The 15,628-nt window shown below is 43.4% G+C and overlaps 1 protein-coding gene across 1 annotated transcript; it reads left to right on the top strand.

Moving 5' to 3' along the window:
- The first annotated feature begins 3,842 nt into the window (after window positions 1–3,842).
- On the top strand, window positions 3,843–15,558 carry LOC112220054 (folylpolyglutamate synthase, mitochondrial). The gene is made up of 15 exons (XM_024381624.2): window positions 3,843–4,042; window positions 5,132–5,260; window positions 5,351–5,404; window positions 5,546–5,610; window positions 6,658–6,772; window positions 7,358–7,435; window positions 7,920–7,981; window positions 9,075–9,177; window positions 9,414–9,491; window positions 9,896–10,043; window positions 10,195–10,278; window positions 10,636–10,786; window positions 10,949–11,024; window positions 12,461–12,527; window positions 12,987–15,558. Exons 1-15 carry the CDS (start codon window positions 3,899–3,901, stop codon window positions 13,367–13,369), a joined length of 1,737 nt encoding a protein of 578 aa, XP_024237392.1. The 5' UTR covers window positions 3,843–3,898; the 3' UTR covers window positions 13,370–15,558.
- Window positions 15,559–15,628: the final 70 nt, after the last annotated feature.

Raw genomic sequence — 15,628 nt, 5'->3', positions numbered from 1 at the left:
AGAACCAACAGTCCAGTCGATGAGGGGATTGTGCCTCTGAAGCCATGAAAACCCCAATACCACGGGTACCTGAGGAGATTCGATTAGCAGAAATTGCATAGACCCACTGCGGTTACCTGACACTCGCAGGTTGATAGGAACCGTGTTATGGGTGACTCTGCCAATAGAGTGACCGTCCGTCTCTGACGTTCATGGGAATGGAGAGGGGTTGAGTGGGGATACCCGAACTTTTGCACCAGGGTAGCGTCTATAAAACTCTAGTCAGGCCCAGAGTCAATAAGTACACGGAGAGATTTAGACCGGTCATCCCACAGCAGGATGGCATGGAGCGGGGTACAAGTAATGGGAGATTGGAAATTCTCTGCCTGGTCTTTTAATGGACAGTTAGAAATGAAATGTCCTGTAGTTCCACAATACAGGCAGCTCTTGGAGTTCAGTCTGGGTAAACATTCGGCAGGAGACAATCTAGCTTTGCCAAGTTGCATATGCTCCGTAGGAGGCAAGTCGGCAGACCTCTGTGATACTCGGGGGAACTCAGATTCTCTTGGTAATGTAGAGGCCGGGGACTTCCGGGATTCCTCTGAGGTAAGGTGGGATCCGTGGACGAACGAATGTGGCTGGGAACAGACCCCCCCCTCCCCTACGTTCCCGCCCATAAATCTGTATGGTAAAGGCGAGGAGAGAGTCTAGATCTATGGGCAGCTCCCGGGCAGTGAGCTCATTTAACCTCCTCCGATAATCGATGAAGGAACGTGTCGAACAGGGATTCCGTGTTCCAGAGACTCTTGGTGGCCAATGTGCGGAAAGCGACAGCATAGTCTGCAACACTACAGGAGTCTTGACATTGGAGGAGTAGCTTCTGAGCAGCGCCTCTCCCGAACAATGGAGAATCTACCATCTTTTTACCTCTGCCATGAACTCCTCCAGACTGAAGCACACGGTGGATTGTTGCTCCTACACCACCATAGCCCAGGCGAGAGCCCTCCGGACATCAGCGTTATCAGGTACTCTAACTTTGAGCGGTCCAGGGGGAAAAGAAGGGGGCTGCAGCTCGAAGATGAAGGAGCACTGGGAGATACGCCCAATTCTGGGAGATACGCCCAACGCCCAACAGGTTCCTGAATCTCCATTGTAAGCGCTCCGGAGGAGGTAACCCGGGTTCTCGAGGAGCCTGGGGAGACCCGCTGCTGACAGCGGGGTTACTGTGAGACTACTGTTATGGCTGGCTGGCTGCCTAATAGATAATCTGCGGAATTGCTCCTGTAATGTGTTGAAAGTGTGGTCATGACGTTCCACTAAGGTCTGGAATCCTTCCATAAGATTTGGAAGTAACTCCTTGTGTCTTCCAATGGTGGCTCCTTGGGAGGATACGGCGTTGCAGAGCTGGTCCGTGTCTGCTGGGTCAGTGATAGCCAGTTCGTACTGACAAGACTCAGGAAAAGACCCAGATGCAGACAAAGGAGGCAGACACAGAGTTCCAGTGACTGTCAACCCAACACCTCAGCCGTTACACCAAGAGATCCACACCTTTTGACAGGATCACTACGACATTAAGGTCGTTCCAATATCCTCTCTATCACCTGTGGCAAACACAATCAACCTGAAACAAACACACTCACAACATTGCCGATACTTGTCACCAGAAATCAATGTTACGGATTGCACTTTTAATCTCAGATGTTTATTAAAAAAACAGGGGCCAGGCAAATGGCAGCTCAAGGGCAGGCAGAGGTCAGTAATCCAAGGCAGAGTCAAACAGGGACAGAACGGCAGGCAGGCTCAGGGCAGGCAGAGGTCAGTGATCCAAGGCAGAGTCAAACAGGGACAGAACGGCAGGCAGTACACAGGGGATAATGGGAGAAAATGGGAGACACCTGGTGGGGGTTGGAGACAAGCACGACAGGTGAAACGGATCAGGGTGTGACAAAACATCACCTTTTATTGTGATATTGAAGTAATTAAAGGTGTTTTTATTTATTTAACTAGGCAAGTCATTTAAGAACAAATTCTTATTTTCAATGATGGCCTAGGAACAGTGGGTTAACTGTTCAGGGGCAGAATGACAGATTTGTACCTTGTCAGCTCAGGGGTTTGAACTTGCAACCTTCCAGTTACTAGTCCAATGCTCTAACCACTAGGCTACCCTGCCACCCCAAGAGAGAGAAACTATTTGAAAACTGACTTCAATATTAAATGATGCTATAAAAATGTCTTGCAGTGAGTTACAAAGTATTGGTTTAGAATGGCAATGAAATATTAAGTGTATTGTAACATCCAGCTCAGTCTCACATATTCATGGACAAATGGGACTTATATTACTTTGAATGCACAATGTTGTAACTACAATTTGGTGCCAATGCTTTTCTATAACAAGTCCCTCACATGTACACGCCTCTCCGATGGCCTTAATGACAGTTCCGACACCAATGTAGCAAACTTGGGGATAACCCTGACTGGGTCTCGAACCCAGTTCCAGTGACTGTCAACCCAACACCTCAGCCGTTACACCAAGAGATCCACACCTTTTGACAGGATCACTACGACATTAAGGTCGTTCCAATATCCTCTCTATCACCTGTGGCAAACACAATCAACCTGAAACAAACACACTCACAACATTGCCGATACTTGTCACCAGAAATCAATGTTACGGATTGCACTTTTAAGCATCTTTGACATGACCCATGACGCCAATTCAACGTCTACTCCACATTGGTTCGATGTAATTTTATTGAAATGACTTGGAAACAACGTTGATTCAACCAGTGTGTGCCCAGTGTGGAGGTTTCAAGATTGTTTCCTGTCCTGGATTTATTTTTTACATCCATTATACCACTGTATAATTAAGCAATAAGACCCAAGAGGGTGTGGCTGTTCTTAATCACAACATTGAAGCGGAGTGCCTGGACACAGACCGTAACTGTGGTATACTGGCCACATACCACAAACCCCAGAGGTCCTTTATTGCTGTAAAAAAAAGAACAGTAAACAAGTATTTTTGTGTCATACCCATGGTATCTGATATGCACACGGTTATAATTTCCAATTGAGAGACTAAAATTGGAATGTGCTGTATATGATTTGGATAAGGTCATGTTTTTATACCGCTCATAGTAGTATGGTGCCACCTTGTGGAATATTTCAAAAGGAAATACTTTTACACCAATTCCTCATCCATAACAGTAGATGACAGCAATTGATACAGCTAAAGAGAGAAAACAATACTAAAAAAGCCATGTCCAGGTCCTACAGAAATTTCTATGAATTGGCAGCTAATTAGCATTTCATTTTTGAGGGATAAATACAGGCAAATATATTGATAAAAGTCACCTTGGCCATGTGTAGGGTAAGCCTACACAAGACACACACCTTAGTTTAAGTGTTTCTAAAATCCCCCATGGGAAAAACGAATGGTGTAAAAATGATTGGAAACATTTCCCTGTTTGACCCTGAGGTTATATGGGTAGTATGACTCATAATGCGGTACTCTATAGATTCCTGCCAATGGTGTGGCTCTTTCACTGCTCCTGGCATCACTGCACCACCACTGTCCATATGATTCAATTAGCCACTGACTTGCTCATTTGCACCTTCACATCCACCTCCTCTCTCCTATGAGCATAATGTGTAGAACATCATTAGATACAGCTTCAAAAATGTTGCTGTCTTTTTTAAAGAGAAACGGGGCTGGCAGGTAGGATTTAGTTCCTCCTTGTTTCTGGCCCACACTCCAGTACAGTAAGTGGCGGTAATGCACCATAACGTTGGATGCCAACCGCCGATAAACCCCACAGAACAAGACATTTCTCTCAAGAGGCGTGGCGTGACGACACCACGTTCTGACAGGAATATCGCCCAAATTTGGCGGCAGTTTCCTGTCTGCGCTTACACAAGCCCCATGATGGTACGCTTTTCTCGCGTGTTGGAGCGGAGCTCCGTATTTGCCGCGTTCCTCCGCCAGAAGGACTGGTCGTCCAAGTTTACCACAGTGAAGTATTCAAGTACAAAGGCAGAACCGCGACTTCACAGAATGGAGTATCAGGTAAGATACTGTGGCTATCATCTGCTAGCCAATGTGCTAGCAAGTTAACGTACTATCTAACGTTACCTCGCTAGTTTGACAAGTTTATGGCTCACGTTCAACTTGATCAACAGCTTGCTATACATAAAAATAAATGAGAGCCATTCTACTTCGCCATCTATCTAGCAATCATTTACCTTCAAATCAACAAACTAGTGTTCGAGTGCAAGGGACAAATACTATTAAAACTCCCGAATGGACTGGCTTTGGGATGGACATTAGCTAATCTGCTCTCTGATGCAAGTTATGAGGCTAGGCAGCATGGCGCGGGTCAGTTTTAGCGAACTTCTCAGCATAAATGTTTTCCTCAAGTTATTTGTCAAAAATAATATTAAATACTCCGCTGAGCAGTTTGATATTTTGTTAGCCTACTTAAACTAGTTAATATGCAAACCCCAACGCCCCAATTAAAGAAGTGTGCACTGTTCAGACAGTAAACGTAGCTACTGTACCAACCATACCTGCTCAACTTTCACTTACTTGCAAGCTAGCCATCTCCACAAACGGTCTCTACTATCTAGCTGGATAGCTCAGCCCACAGGCTACGTGTGGCTGGTGAAGTCATGGTGCGAGATTATTAACAAAGTAAATATAGCTACCATGGTAAACTCATGCATTCAACAGACCGTGACAGTCTGCTTAAAGTTTAGACCGTTCCGTAGCATGTGAAATTATTTAGTTAAAATGTAAGCGTTTTCTCCCCGTTATCAACTATAGTCTTAATGAAACACGTGTGTGCATCAAACACTACAAAGTGGAATTGGCAAGGTTTTAATTTCACGGTCTTGTGTAAAAATTCTGGGGCGGCAGGTAGGCTAGTGGTTAGAGCGATGGACTTGTAACCGAAAGGTTGCAAGATCAAATCCCCGAGCTGGCAAGATAAAAATCTGTTTTCTACACAGAACAAGGCTGTCATTGAAAATAAGAATTTGTTCTTTAACTAACTTGCCTAGTTAACTAGGCAATAAAGGTCAAATCAAGTAAAATAAAAAGCCATCCAGAGATATTAAAAACTACATGCACTCTTGTGTTTTATTTCTGCCACTACAGGACGCAGTGTGCACCCTCAACACCCTGCAGACCAATGCCTGTGCCCTGGAGCAAGTGCGTCGAGAGCGCGGTCACCCTCAACTCCAGCTCCAGGCCATGAGGGGCTTCCTGGAGCGAGCAGGCCTGGTGGTAAATATATTCTACAGCAGTGTCTACCCCTAACATTTATTATGTATCGATTATCTCCTAATCTAAATGTTTTCGCATTTTGATTCCAAGGTGGAAGAACTTGACCATCTCAATATCATTCATGTCACAGGAACGAAAGGCAAGGTGTGTGTGTTTAAATCGACTAATCTATGAGATAGCCCCAAGCTTGTATCTTGAGCAAAGTTTGCCAAACAAATGTTGTAAACAACTTGATATGGCATTGTGGGAAGAAGGTGAGTAATGTTTCACATTTGTATCTTTCAGGGGTCAACGTGTGCCTTCACAGAACAAATACTGAGAAGTTATGGTTTTCGGACTGGATTTTACAGGTACATATCAAGAAGTGTCAAATCCAGAGCAGTCCTACCTACAGCTAATTAATTAATACATTTTTGATGCAGAGTTGAGGACATTTACTTGTGGTTACCAGCCTCATCCAGTTAACTCAGCCATAATCTGTCATCTGATTTCCTGCATGAAACATTATTCAGTAAGTTCACTGACTGCTGAGCCAACGTTCTTGTGTAGTAGTTACAGAGCAGTGGTCATGATCGACTGTGGCTAAATCGAGTGCGCCTATTGCGCTGACCAATCAAATAGCTCAAATCACCAGACAGCATCCACAGCCTATGTGTGATTTCATAACTTTTAAAACCATGGCCAGAGACTGTCAAAGAATATAACAAAGAGCTGTGGCTTTTGAGTGAGTTCATGTCTATTTTTATTCAACTCTGTTAACACCTTAATGTCATTAAACACTTACAAGCACAATGCACTTCTCCCTACATCCACTTGCACTGCAATTAATGATTAGCCAAGTGTATCGATAGCCCTGGGTTTCTATTGTTATTAGCAGTTTGTCTATTTTAATATTGAGGAATATTTCACTTTCTTTGGTCATAGGAACAGCATGAATTTGTGCAGGAACTCTGGGAACTCGGAAATCTCCACCTTCAGTGCGTTCAAGACAACTGAGAACTCAGAAAAAATTAACCCACTGGGAGAATTTGTTTTGAGCGGTCATCCAAGTCGGAAACTCTGCCATCTTTCTAGAGCTCAGACTTTCCGACCTGAAGATCAGATGTTATGATTTTACTTAATTTATTTTTTGCATAAACCTCATTCGTACAGAACTGCTTTTATTAGGTTAGTGTTAGGTAAACATTCCCATGGTTTGGATTTTTAACCCTTTTGAACATGTATTGGAGAAATGAGACTCATTTTAGTCATAAGAAATTGAGAAATGTTTCAGTGAATTTCTACTCTACTGCAAAGGTTCACTTACCATACCCCTTTTTTTAAGAATTAATCATCCTCAATTATATATCTTAAGTCATGTTTTTGACTGTTAACACATTGTTTTCTGTCGGTTGCAGTTCCCCACATTTGGTACAAGTCAGGGAGAGGATAAGAATTAATGGAAAACCAATCGGCAAAGAACTCTTCACAAAATATTTCTGGCAGGTGTATGGACGGCTGTATGAAACCAAGGTAGTTGTGGGAAAAGGTTCCGAATCCAATTGTAGTGACGGTTTGGAGTTCTGCTTTCTGTGCTCCTGGTCATTGACCTCCAAGGAGAAGGGTGTGTCTTTAATGTGTTTCAGAATATGACACATTCTCCAACCATGACAAGTTGTTCCTTTTCCTGTAGAGAAAATAAAATGTAATTAATAAATTCTTAAAATATCTTTAAGTTGGACGTACTAATAAAGTACCACTGTCTGAACTAGAAATTAAATGAGTTCTACTCATACATTTAAAATAGCAGGGCCCTTCACAATTTGCCTGTAACTGGTATACATCTGGGCTTGGGCCATTGCCTGAATTCAGCCCACTTTACCTTGTGTAGTATTCCTGTCTCTAGCCGTTAGAACTGATAATTGAGTTTAGGAAGAAAATGAAAAACCTCTCGTCCTATAATGACCAGTGCATGCATGTGTGTCATATGATTTGTTGTAGATGTCCCATGCTGTAGCTGTCGCCCTTAAATGAGATTGCGTATTTGCTCTTTGAGATGTTGAAGGGATACTACGACGCTGTTATAGTAATATCCTGTTGACCTTTGACACCTCTCAGGACACTCACGGGGGGAGTATGCCCGCTTACTTCCGCTTCCTGACAATCCTGGCCTTCCACATCTTCCTGCAGGAGAAGGTAGGTCGCTATAACCAGTGTACCACATCTCTCATATCAGGTCCTGTATTCCCATCATACCTCTGGTGTCCCTGTGCAGCATTGCTGGTGTGTCTAGGGCTGGTGGGTGCTCCCTTTCCCTTCTGTCCTTGTTCATTTCTTCACACACCTGATAGGTTTGGCACGAAAAAGGAGACAAGGGGCCCCTCATGTTTTGTTTTTACCCCTAATGCATAGTGGTAACCTTTTTTAAAAATATATATTGGTGTCTTCATGGCTACTAATGAGTCACAACCTGTACTGGTAAACATTTCTCCTGAGTTATGGCTTATCTGTCACAGGGTCAGATGATCGACTCATCTAATCAGGAAGTTACTTACATTTCATGACTCAATTCTTCTTGGTAAAAAAAAAAGGCACTCATCAATTCTTTCAATTGACCTCTTGAAATGACTGAATAGAAATGTGGGTTGAGCTCAGCCACCCATATTGTCTTGTGATGCAGGTGGACTTGGCAGTGATTGAGGTTGGGATTGGTGGAGCCTATGACTGCACAAACATAATCAGGTAAGAAGCATGTAGTTGGATCCTATGGGATGGGAAACTAACCGGATTTAGTTCAATGGTCCATAATCGCTGTTAATTAGAAATAGATCTCTTTGATGATGATGCAGCTGATGTAACCATTCCCTCATGGAATCCCCCTCTGTAGCATACCCTAATTCCCCTCACTGTACCCCCTGGCTCAGTTCCAAAGTCTCTAGTGACTGCTGCTGTGTGCCTAATGTCTCACTGAACTCACTCGACAAGCGCTTCCACCATTTTGTCCTATGGTGCGACCTCGTTAACAAAGCGTGACTGACTGTCTCGTCAAGCCTCCCATTTGTCAGCAGCCCCATTTTGCAATGAAAGGTCTCCATTTATTGTTAGTTGATAGAACGAGAGAGACATTAGGTGCTATTTGAAGAGGGTTGTTGAGAACAGACTTAAAAAAAATTTAACGAGCTAAAGACTTTCAAAGATGTGCAATGTAGGCACAAGCATTCAGGTTTGATATGCTTATCTAATTCTAACTATGTATGGAATACATTTTCTACGCTGGACAAATGATTAGTTTGACTTGCCCCTGTACTTTCCCATCATTGAGATGCAAATCAATCTCGCCTGTAGGACCTCTCCATGGTCAGATCAAAGCTAGTACTACACTAGATGGTCACCAACAAGAGAACTGGTGGATCTGACATGCAGTTCATTTCTGTTCTCACCCTTCACCCGCTGGTTACACTTTCAAAACAAGTAGCTAATACAAACTAGTTAAAGGTAGACTCAGCGCTATGACGCAGATGCAGAAAGTAAACCACCTAGTGGGTCTGCAACCACTAAGAGCGTTGAAACAGGAGGCTCAACTTCTCTGTTTTGTTCCCGTGGCTACCACGCTGTAACAGTGTTGCCTGTCGTTCACTTCTACCGCATGGCTATATCATTTAGTCTACCTTTAACATGAAATCTGTTTAAACATGTAATTTATGCCGCCTCTGCATGCAGTATCGTACAGACCATTTATCTCACATTCCCTGCTGTATAAACAGTTATTTTGTGTGACGATCCATTGAGTCCACTGAACTCTGTAGTCTATGCTCTGTATGTCCTCCTCTGACAGGAGGCCGTGGGTGTGTGGCATCGCCTCCCTGGGTATAGATCACACCTCAATACTGGGGGATACCATCGAGAAAATTGCCTGGCAGAAAGGGGGCATTTTTAAGGTTAGATTGCAGTACAGTTTAACTCTTGCTTTGTCAAGGCCGCACTTTTGATACATTCTGACACAGAACATTTTCAGAACAGCACCTCTAGAATGTTACAAAGTAGCCTCAATTGACGCGTGATTGTTTAATGCGTGTAGTAAAACACCAAGAAAGCCACAAGTGTTAATATTTTGACTATGCTGAAATAAACAGGAGTTACAGACAATATTTAATTATTTCTCGTGTCTCCTCAGCCAGGAGTTCCTGCCTTCACTGTGAAGCAACCAGACAGCCCTATGATGGTTCTCAAAGAGCGAGCGAAGGAGATTGGGGTGAGAGCCAATAAAGAAGTCATAAAACAAGATACAACATTGTCTGTAGACAGTTTGTAGATACCTGGCCTACAATGAAGTATGAACAGAATGTTTCCCCTGTATTTATATAGCAGTGGTGCCCCACCCTAATCATTGTGGAGTGAAATGTCCTTTTTAAAAAGTCACCAGAAGTGACCTCAGTGGTTTAATGAAAAAAATCATCCTGGGTGGGCATATGACAGTTTCAAAGAGCCTCCTAAGAATTCTATGATCTATGTAAGCAGTAAATGAGCAAATAGTTTAATGTCACATTTCAGGGTAACACAATGGCATAATATCAGACTTTGATGTGAATCTGTCCCTTGGACTGTCCTTGAATAACTTTGACTCTTTCTCCTACCCTCTCTCTTCTTCCTCCTCAGTGTCCTCTCTGGGTGTGCCCAGAACTGGAGGAGTACCCTGCTGACTCGGGACCTCTGCGTCTGGGCCTGGCTGGCCACCACCAGCGCTCCAACGCCTCCCTTGCCCTGCAGCTCAGCCACAGCTGGCTACAGAGACGCTGCCTTCCTGGTAGGTGGGAGTGAGTTTGAGGCTGGTCTGGGGGTGGTAGGGTAAAGGAACAACCTGGGTGTATACAGGTGTGAGATTATTGGACATGGTATGTTTTGATTGTGTGGTGATTTCAGGTCATGTGTATTCCTCATCTTCTACTCTTCTGTAGACCAGAGCATCCCTTCCCCCGCTGACGAGAGTAAAGGTGTGTCGCCGGCCGCTGGCTTCCAGCCAAGCCCCATTATGGCGAAAGGTCAGTTCAATAGAACAACTCCAACACACTCACCTGCAAAATAACAGCCTCTGGTGAAACCCACGGGGGTGAACACAATCACCTGAGCATTGATAGGTCATGAAAATACTACGTGTTTTTCTCTGAATTTGAGGATTGGGGGGTGGGGGTTGAATTACTAATGGCTTTATAGCAGAGGACTAGGTGGACTGTATATCAAGGTCCATGGTTCGTTCCCCTGTTTCAGCACCAACAACCAAGGAAGCCTCCAGCGCAACTTCCTGCTTACACCTATCCAATCATTTTAAATCTGCAGTAGATGCTAGGGTTCCATTTTGGTATTCAGCAACAGTACATCACTTTCCTCTTGGGCGGTAGGGCTGGAGGACACTGAATGGCCGGGGAGGACCCAGACTCTGAAGCATGGCCCAGTCACCTACTTCCTGGATGGGGCCCACACCACTCGTAGCATGCTGGCCTGTGTAAGCTGGTTCAGCGAGGTTGCCTCTCAACACGAAAGAACCACAGGGTCAGTATCTGCATGTGAGTTTGTGATCCACTAGGTCTGTGTTGTCCTGTCAATTGTAGTCTATGCACCTTACCATTTGTTGAGCTCTGCAATTCAAGCGAAGTCTGTCAGTTGATCATCTCTGGTATCCTAACCGTATACCTACCCCCTATGTCTCTACAGTGGTCCTGTGGTCAGAGTGCTACTGTTCAACGCCACAGGGGAGAGAGACTCTGCAGCCATGCTAAAGTTACTGGTTGTGAGTACCCTAGGCTAGGTTAACTGTCCAACAACGATAAGTACTAAACATTCAATCAATGTGTCCCAATCACAAATGATGTCAGCCCATCCTGTTGTGATGGTATTGTCATATACAGTGCATTCGGAAAGTTTTCAGACCCCTTCCCCTTTTCCACATTTTGTTACGTTACAGCCTTATTCACAGTGGTGAAACAATTATTTCATCCATCTACACACTACCCCATAATGAGAGGGAAAACGTGTTTTTAGAAACTTTTGCAAATTTATTACAAATAAACAGATGCATACAGTTGAAGTCGGAAGTTTACATACACTTAGGTTGGAGTCATTAACTCGTTTTTCAACCATTCCACAAATTTCTTGATAACAAACTATAGTTTTGTCAAGTTGGTTTGGATGTCTACTTTGCATGACATAAGTCATTTTTCCAACAATTGTTTACAGACAGATTATTTCACTTAATTCACTATCACAATTCCAGTGGGTCAGAAGTTTACATGCACTAAGTTGACTGTGCCTTTAAACAGCTTGGAAAATTCCAGAAAATGTCATGGCTTTAGAAGCTTCTGATAGGCTAATTGAAATAATTGGAGGTGTACCTGTGGATGTATTTCAAGGCCTACCTTCAAACTCAGTGGGGATGTTTTTCAGCAGTAGGGACTGGGAGACTTGTCAGGCTCGAGGGAAAGGTGAACGGAGCAAAGTACAGAGATGAAGGTTCACCTTCCAACACGACAACGACCCTAAGCACACAGCCAAGACAATGCAGGATTGGCTTCGGGACAAGTCTCTGAATGTCCTTGAGTGGCCCAGCCAGAGCCCGGACTTGAACCCGATCGAACATTTCTGGAGAGACCTGAAAATAGCTGTGCAGCGACGCTTCCCATCCAACGTGACAGGGCTTGAGAGGATCTGCAGAGCAGAATGGGAGAAACTCCCCAAATACAGCTGTGCCAAGCTTGTAGAGTCATACCCAAGAAGACCTTACTGGCAGCGATTTACAAAGGCGCGTCAAAAAAGTACTGAGTAAAGGGTCTAAATACTTACTTAAATATGAGATTTAAAATGTACAAACATTTCTAGACATGTTTTTGCTTTGTCATTATGGAGTATTGTGGGTGGGGGACAAAATAATTGAATACATTTGAGTAAGGTTGTAAAAAGGAAAGATTCTAGGCGTCTGAATACTTGACGAACGCACTGTATGGACAGCAGTTAGCGTAGTGGTTAAGGGCAGTAACAAAGGTCGCTGTTTCGAATCCCCAAGCCGACTAAGTGAAATCTCTATGTGCCCTTGAGCAAGGCATCTAACACTAATTGCTCCTGTTAGTCGCTCTGGTTAAGAGTGTTTGCTAAATGACTAAAATGTAAAAGTATATGCCATGTTTGTAGGACAACTAACTGATTTAGTTTTTTTCTATATTGGGATTTCAGCCATGCCATTTTGACTTTGCTGTGTTCTGCCCCAACATCACTGAGGCCATTGCATCATGTAACGCAGGTAAGGCTATCACATTGTGATTTTTAGCAAGGCATAACGTACATCAACTACTTTGTCAATGACTGCGGCTTGACAGATCAAACAGTAGCCTAGTATGACTAAATGAATAGCTCTGCTGTTGTAATTATGCGTCGCGATCTGTGTTAATCATTGGTGTGGATGTGAGCATGTTCTCACTTCACTGTCAATGGAAGGGCAAAGAAAGATGTTGCTGTGTTATTAACATGGTGTCCAAACCAGCAAACGTTGTCATAAATCTATTGGCCGAAGTGTTGCTTTTATGTTCTGGCTATTAATGTTTGAAAAGTGAAACTAAAATCAAATCGTTCTGCATGTGATTTCCCTTTGACGGTACGATCTGCCATTTTAAATTATACCCATTTTGATTCTGGAAGAATCTAGCATGGTAGCATTGTGTAACCTTTCTCCCTCCCCCGAACACCTTCCCTCTCTCCTCAGACCAACAAAACTTCAATGTCTCTGTGGAAAACATGCTCACCCGTTGCCTGGACAACCAGAGGAGCTGGCGCCTGCTCAACGGCCAGGAAGAGAAGCCCGGCGACCAGCTGCTCATCTCACGCGATGTTCTCCCACTGGTGGCAGCTGAGTGCTGCAGCAAAACTTTAGTTTTCCCCTGCATCCTCAGCGCCCTCCAGTGGCTCAGCCAGGGCAGGGACTCGGTCTTGGCACATCCAGACAAGAGGGTCATCCCCGTCAAGCCCAGCGTGACAGCCAAAGCCGCTCCGCTAAGAGATGCCACTGGCATCCACGTCCTCGTCGCTGGAAGCCTCCATCTGGTTGGGGGCGTCCTGAAACACCTTGACCCTTCCTTTGCCTCTTAAAGGGATGGTTCTGTCAGAACAGCAATAGATCAGATTGATTTGTCTGTTAAGCAGAATCAAGAAGAAACCCCCTCTGGAGAGAGCTACATGCTGGGATATCATGCAGCCTAAGGGAAAGCTTGTTAGCTATGCTTACTGGTAGGTTATTCAATTTGTACCAGGCAACAGGGTTTTGTGTCACCCCCAGTCCTTGGTAAGCATAATAGAAATGGCCATTGCATTTCAATTGATAAATAGAGAGCTCTGGCCAATACAAGTTCATGTCAAATGTTTTAGCCCGTACCACACAAAGCCTTACTGAGGATCACACGTTATTTTATTGTGACAGGGAGTCATTTTGAGACTGTGGTCTCTTTTACAGATGAGCCCAAAATGAAATTTTAAAATATATACACATCAGTACACTATGAAAAGAACCAGAGATACAGAACAATCAGTGGTTCTGGTACAAATTCCAGATAGACACCAAAGGAAGCTTAAACTATATGTATTACACAACTGGATGCTACAGCTCCATAGCACACAAACCGGTCACACATGCATATATATTTATGCCTTCTGGCTAGGTGGGGTCACCTCTTTGGGTCTAGGATAAACAGTCAGTCAGTCAGTGCTGGGCAAGAACTCTGTTCCCCCCCCTATTGATGTTAGCATGAGTCCAGATCCTTTGTGGGCAGGTGTGTGTAAGAGAGACTATAGTCTCTCACACACAATCTAGCCTCCCCTGCACTGCAATAAATCTCCAGTCCCAATATCCTAACCAATAAGTTATTACTACTAATTAATGGATTATGCAATTATAAACTGGCTCATGCAACACATGGATTCAAGTCAAATAGTCTCCAACAATAGAAAACAAATATTATCCTTAAGTCTTATATTTGAAGCCAAAACTGTTTACATGGCCTCTTGGGGGGGGTTAATTTGTGCGCCTTCTAGTATGACACGGGTGTTTACTGTTATTGTTTACGCAAAGTGGTGTTGTGCTTTAAAAGCGTTTGAGAAGAAGGCAGTGGGACGGGAGGCCCCGAAAATGACAGGTGGAAACGGTTAGTCAAAGGCCTCACTCTTTCCACCCAGTACGTTTCTTTGGGTTGTGTACAAGAATGGCTTTCTTTACTGTCCTTTCATTGCTACCAATTAGAGACACATAGGGAGAGGGTTGCAACATGAACTGGATTTCTTACAAAGAGAACAGTGTAAATTTTGTTTCACTATTTCTTAGTGAGCTCCTCATTTGCCGATCTCGCGGACTTGCATTATATGTTGACTGTTCTTACACATTTCAAATGTGCTTCGTGTAGCTGTCATCGTCTTGGTAAATCAGAGATTCTCCCTTGTTAAATCAAAATGTAACACCTCTACAATAAAACTAGACCTTTAGCGTTGAGCACGATGTAAACTAACATGTCTGTAAATTACTCTAAGCTGTCATAATTGATTAAGTCTTTTATACTGCAGTTGCTTTGTGACATTAACATTTCAAAATGTTCACTGCCTTGGAAATTTGTGTCTGAGAGTGCAATTGTACGTCCACTGTAAAGAAACACACAGACCCGTCTTAATCTAGGAACCCAACGGAATAAAACAGGGAGGGCTCTACATGAATTTGTCCAATAGAAAGTAGAAACTATTGTTTCCTGTTGCAAAACGTTTTGGACTAATGCTTATACCCAAAGTACCATGGAAATTAGCCCTTGATTTGAGTGATTGGCCCTGTTCTAGTCTGACTATATTGCAGTCATGCTGCAGTACACACAGCAACTAATGGGTGACCTATTATCGACTGCACAGCCAGGTATAAGATTGCTACATTATATGCTACAGGTAGCTGATATGATCCAGGCGTTGTACGATCTGGCAGGTGACTGCAATGTAGTTGGCCTGGAATGTAGCCAATATTTCTCTGGGGTTTAGAAACTGCTAGACTATTCCCAAATCTCTTTCAAAGTGGTCTTAACATTTCAGAGAAATTCTATAGTTTTAAATGTATGTGCACTTAATTAAATTCATCATTAACAGATGTGTTTTCTTATGCATCATATTGTCCTGTTTGGAAGCGCTAGTAATTGATGTGGTTACTGCATTTTCAACTCTTTCCATCATTGATATTTGGTGATTGACTTGCTTTGTACAGGGCCTTGGAATGTAGCCAATGTAATGAAGATTAAATTGTTTTACATTCTCAATGTTTCAAGCAGAACATGTAATTTGTTGTTAAACAAACGAGGAAAAGTACCAAAAACACAAGGAAAAATG

This window comes from Oncorhynchus tshawytscha, linkage group LG20 (genome assembly GCF_018296145.1).
Source record: "Oncorhynchus tshawytscha isolate Ot180627B linkage group LG20, Otsh_v2.0, whole genome shotgun sequence".
Lineage (NCBI taxonomy): Eukaryota > Metazoa > Chordata > Actinopteri > Salmoniformes > Salmonidae > Oncorhynchus > Oncorhynchus tshawytscha.
The sequence above is the reverse complement of the archived record's forward strand: the minus strand, read 5'-3'. Positions and strand labels throughout refer to the sequence as shown.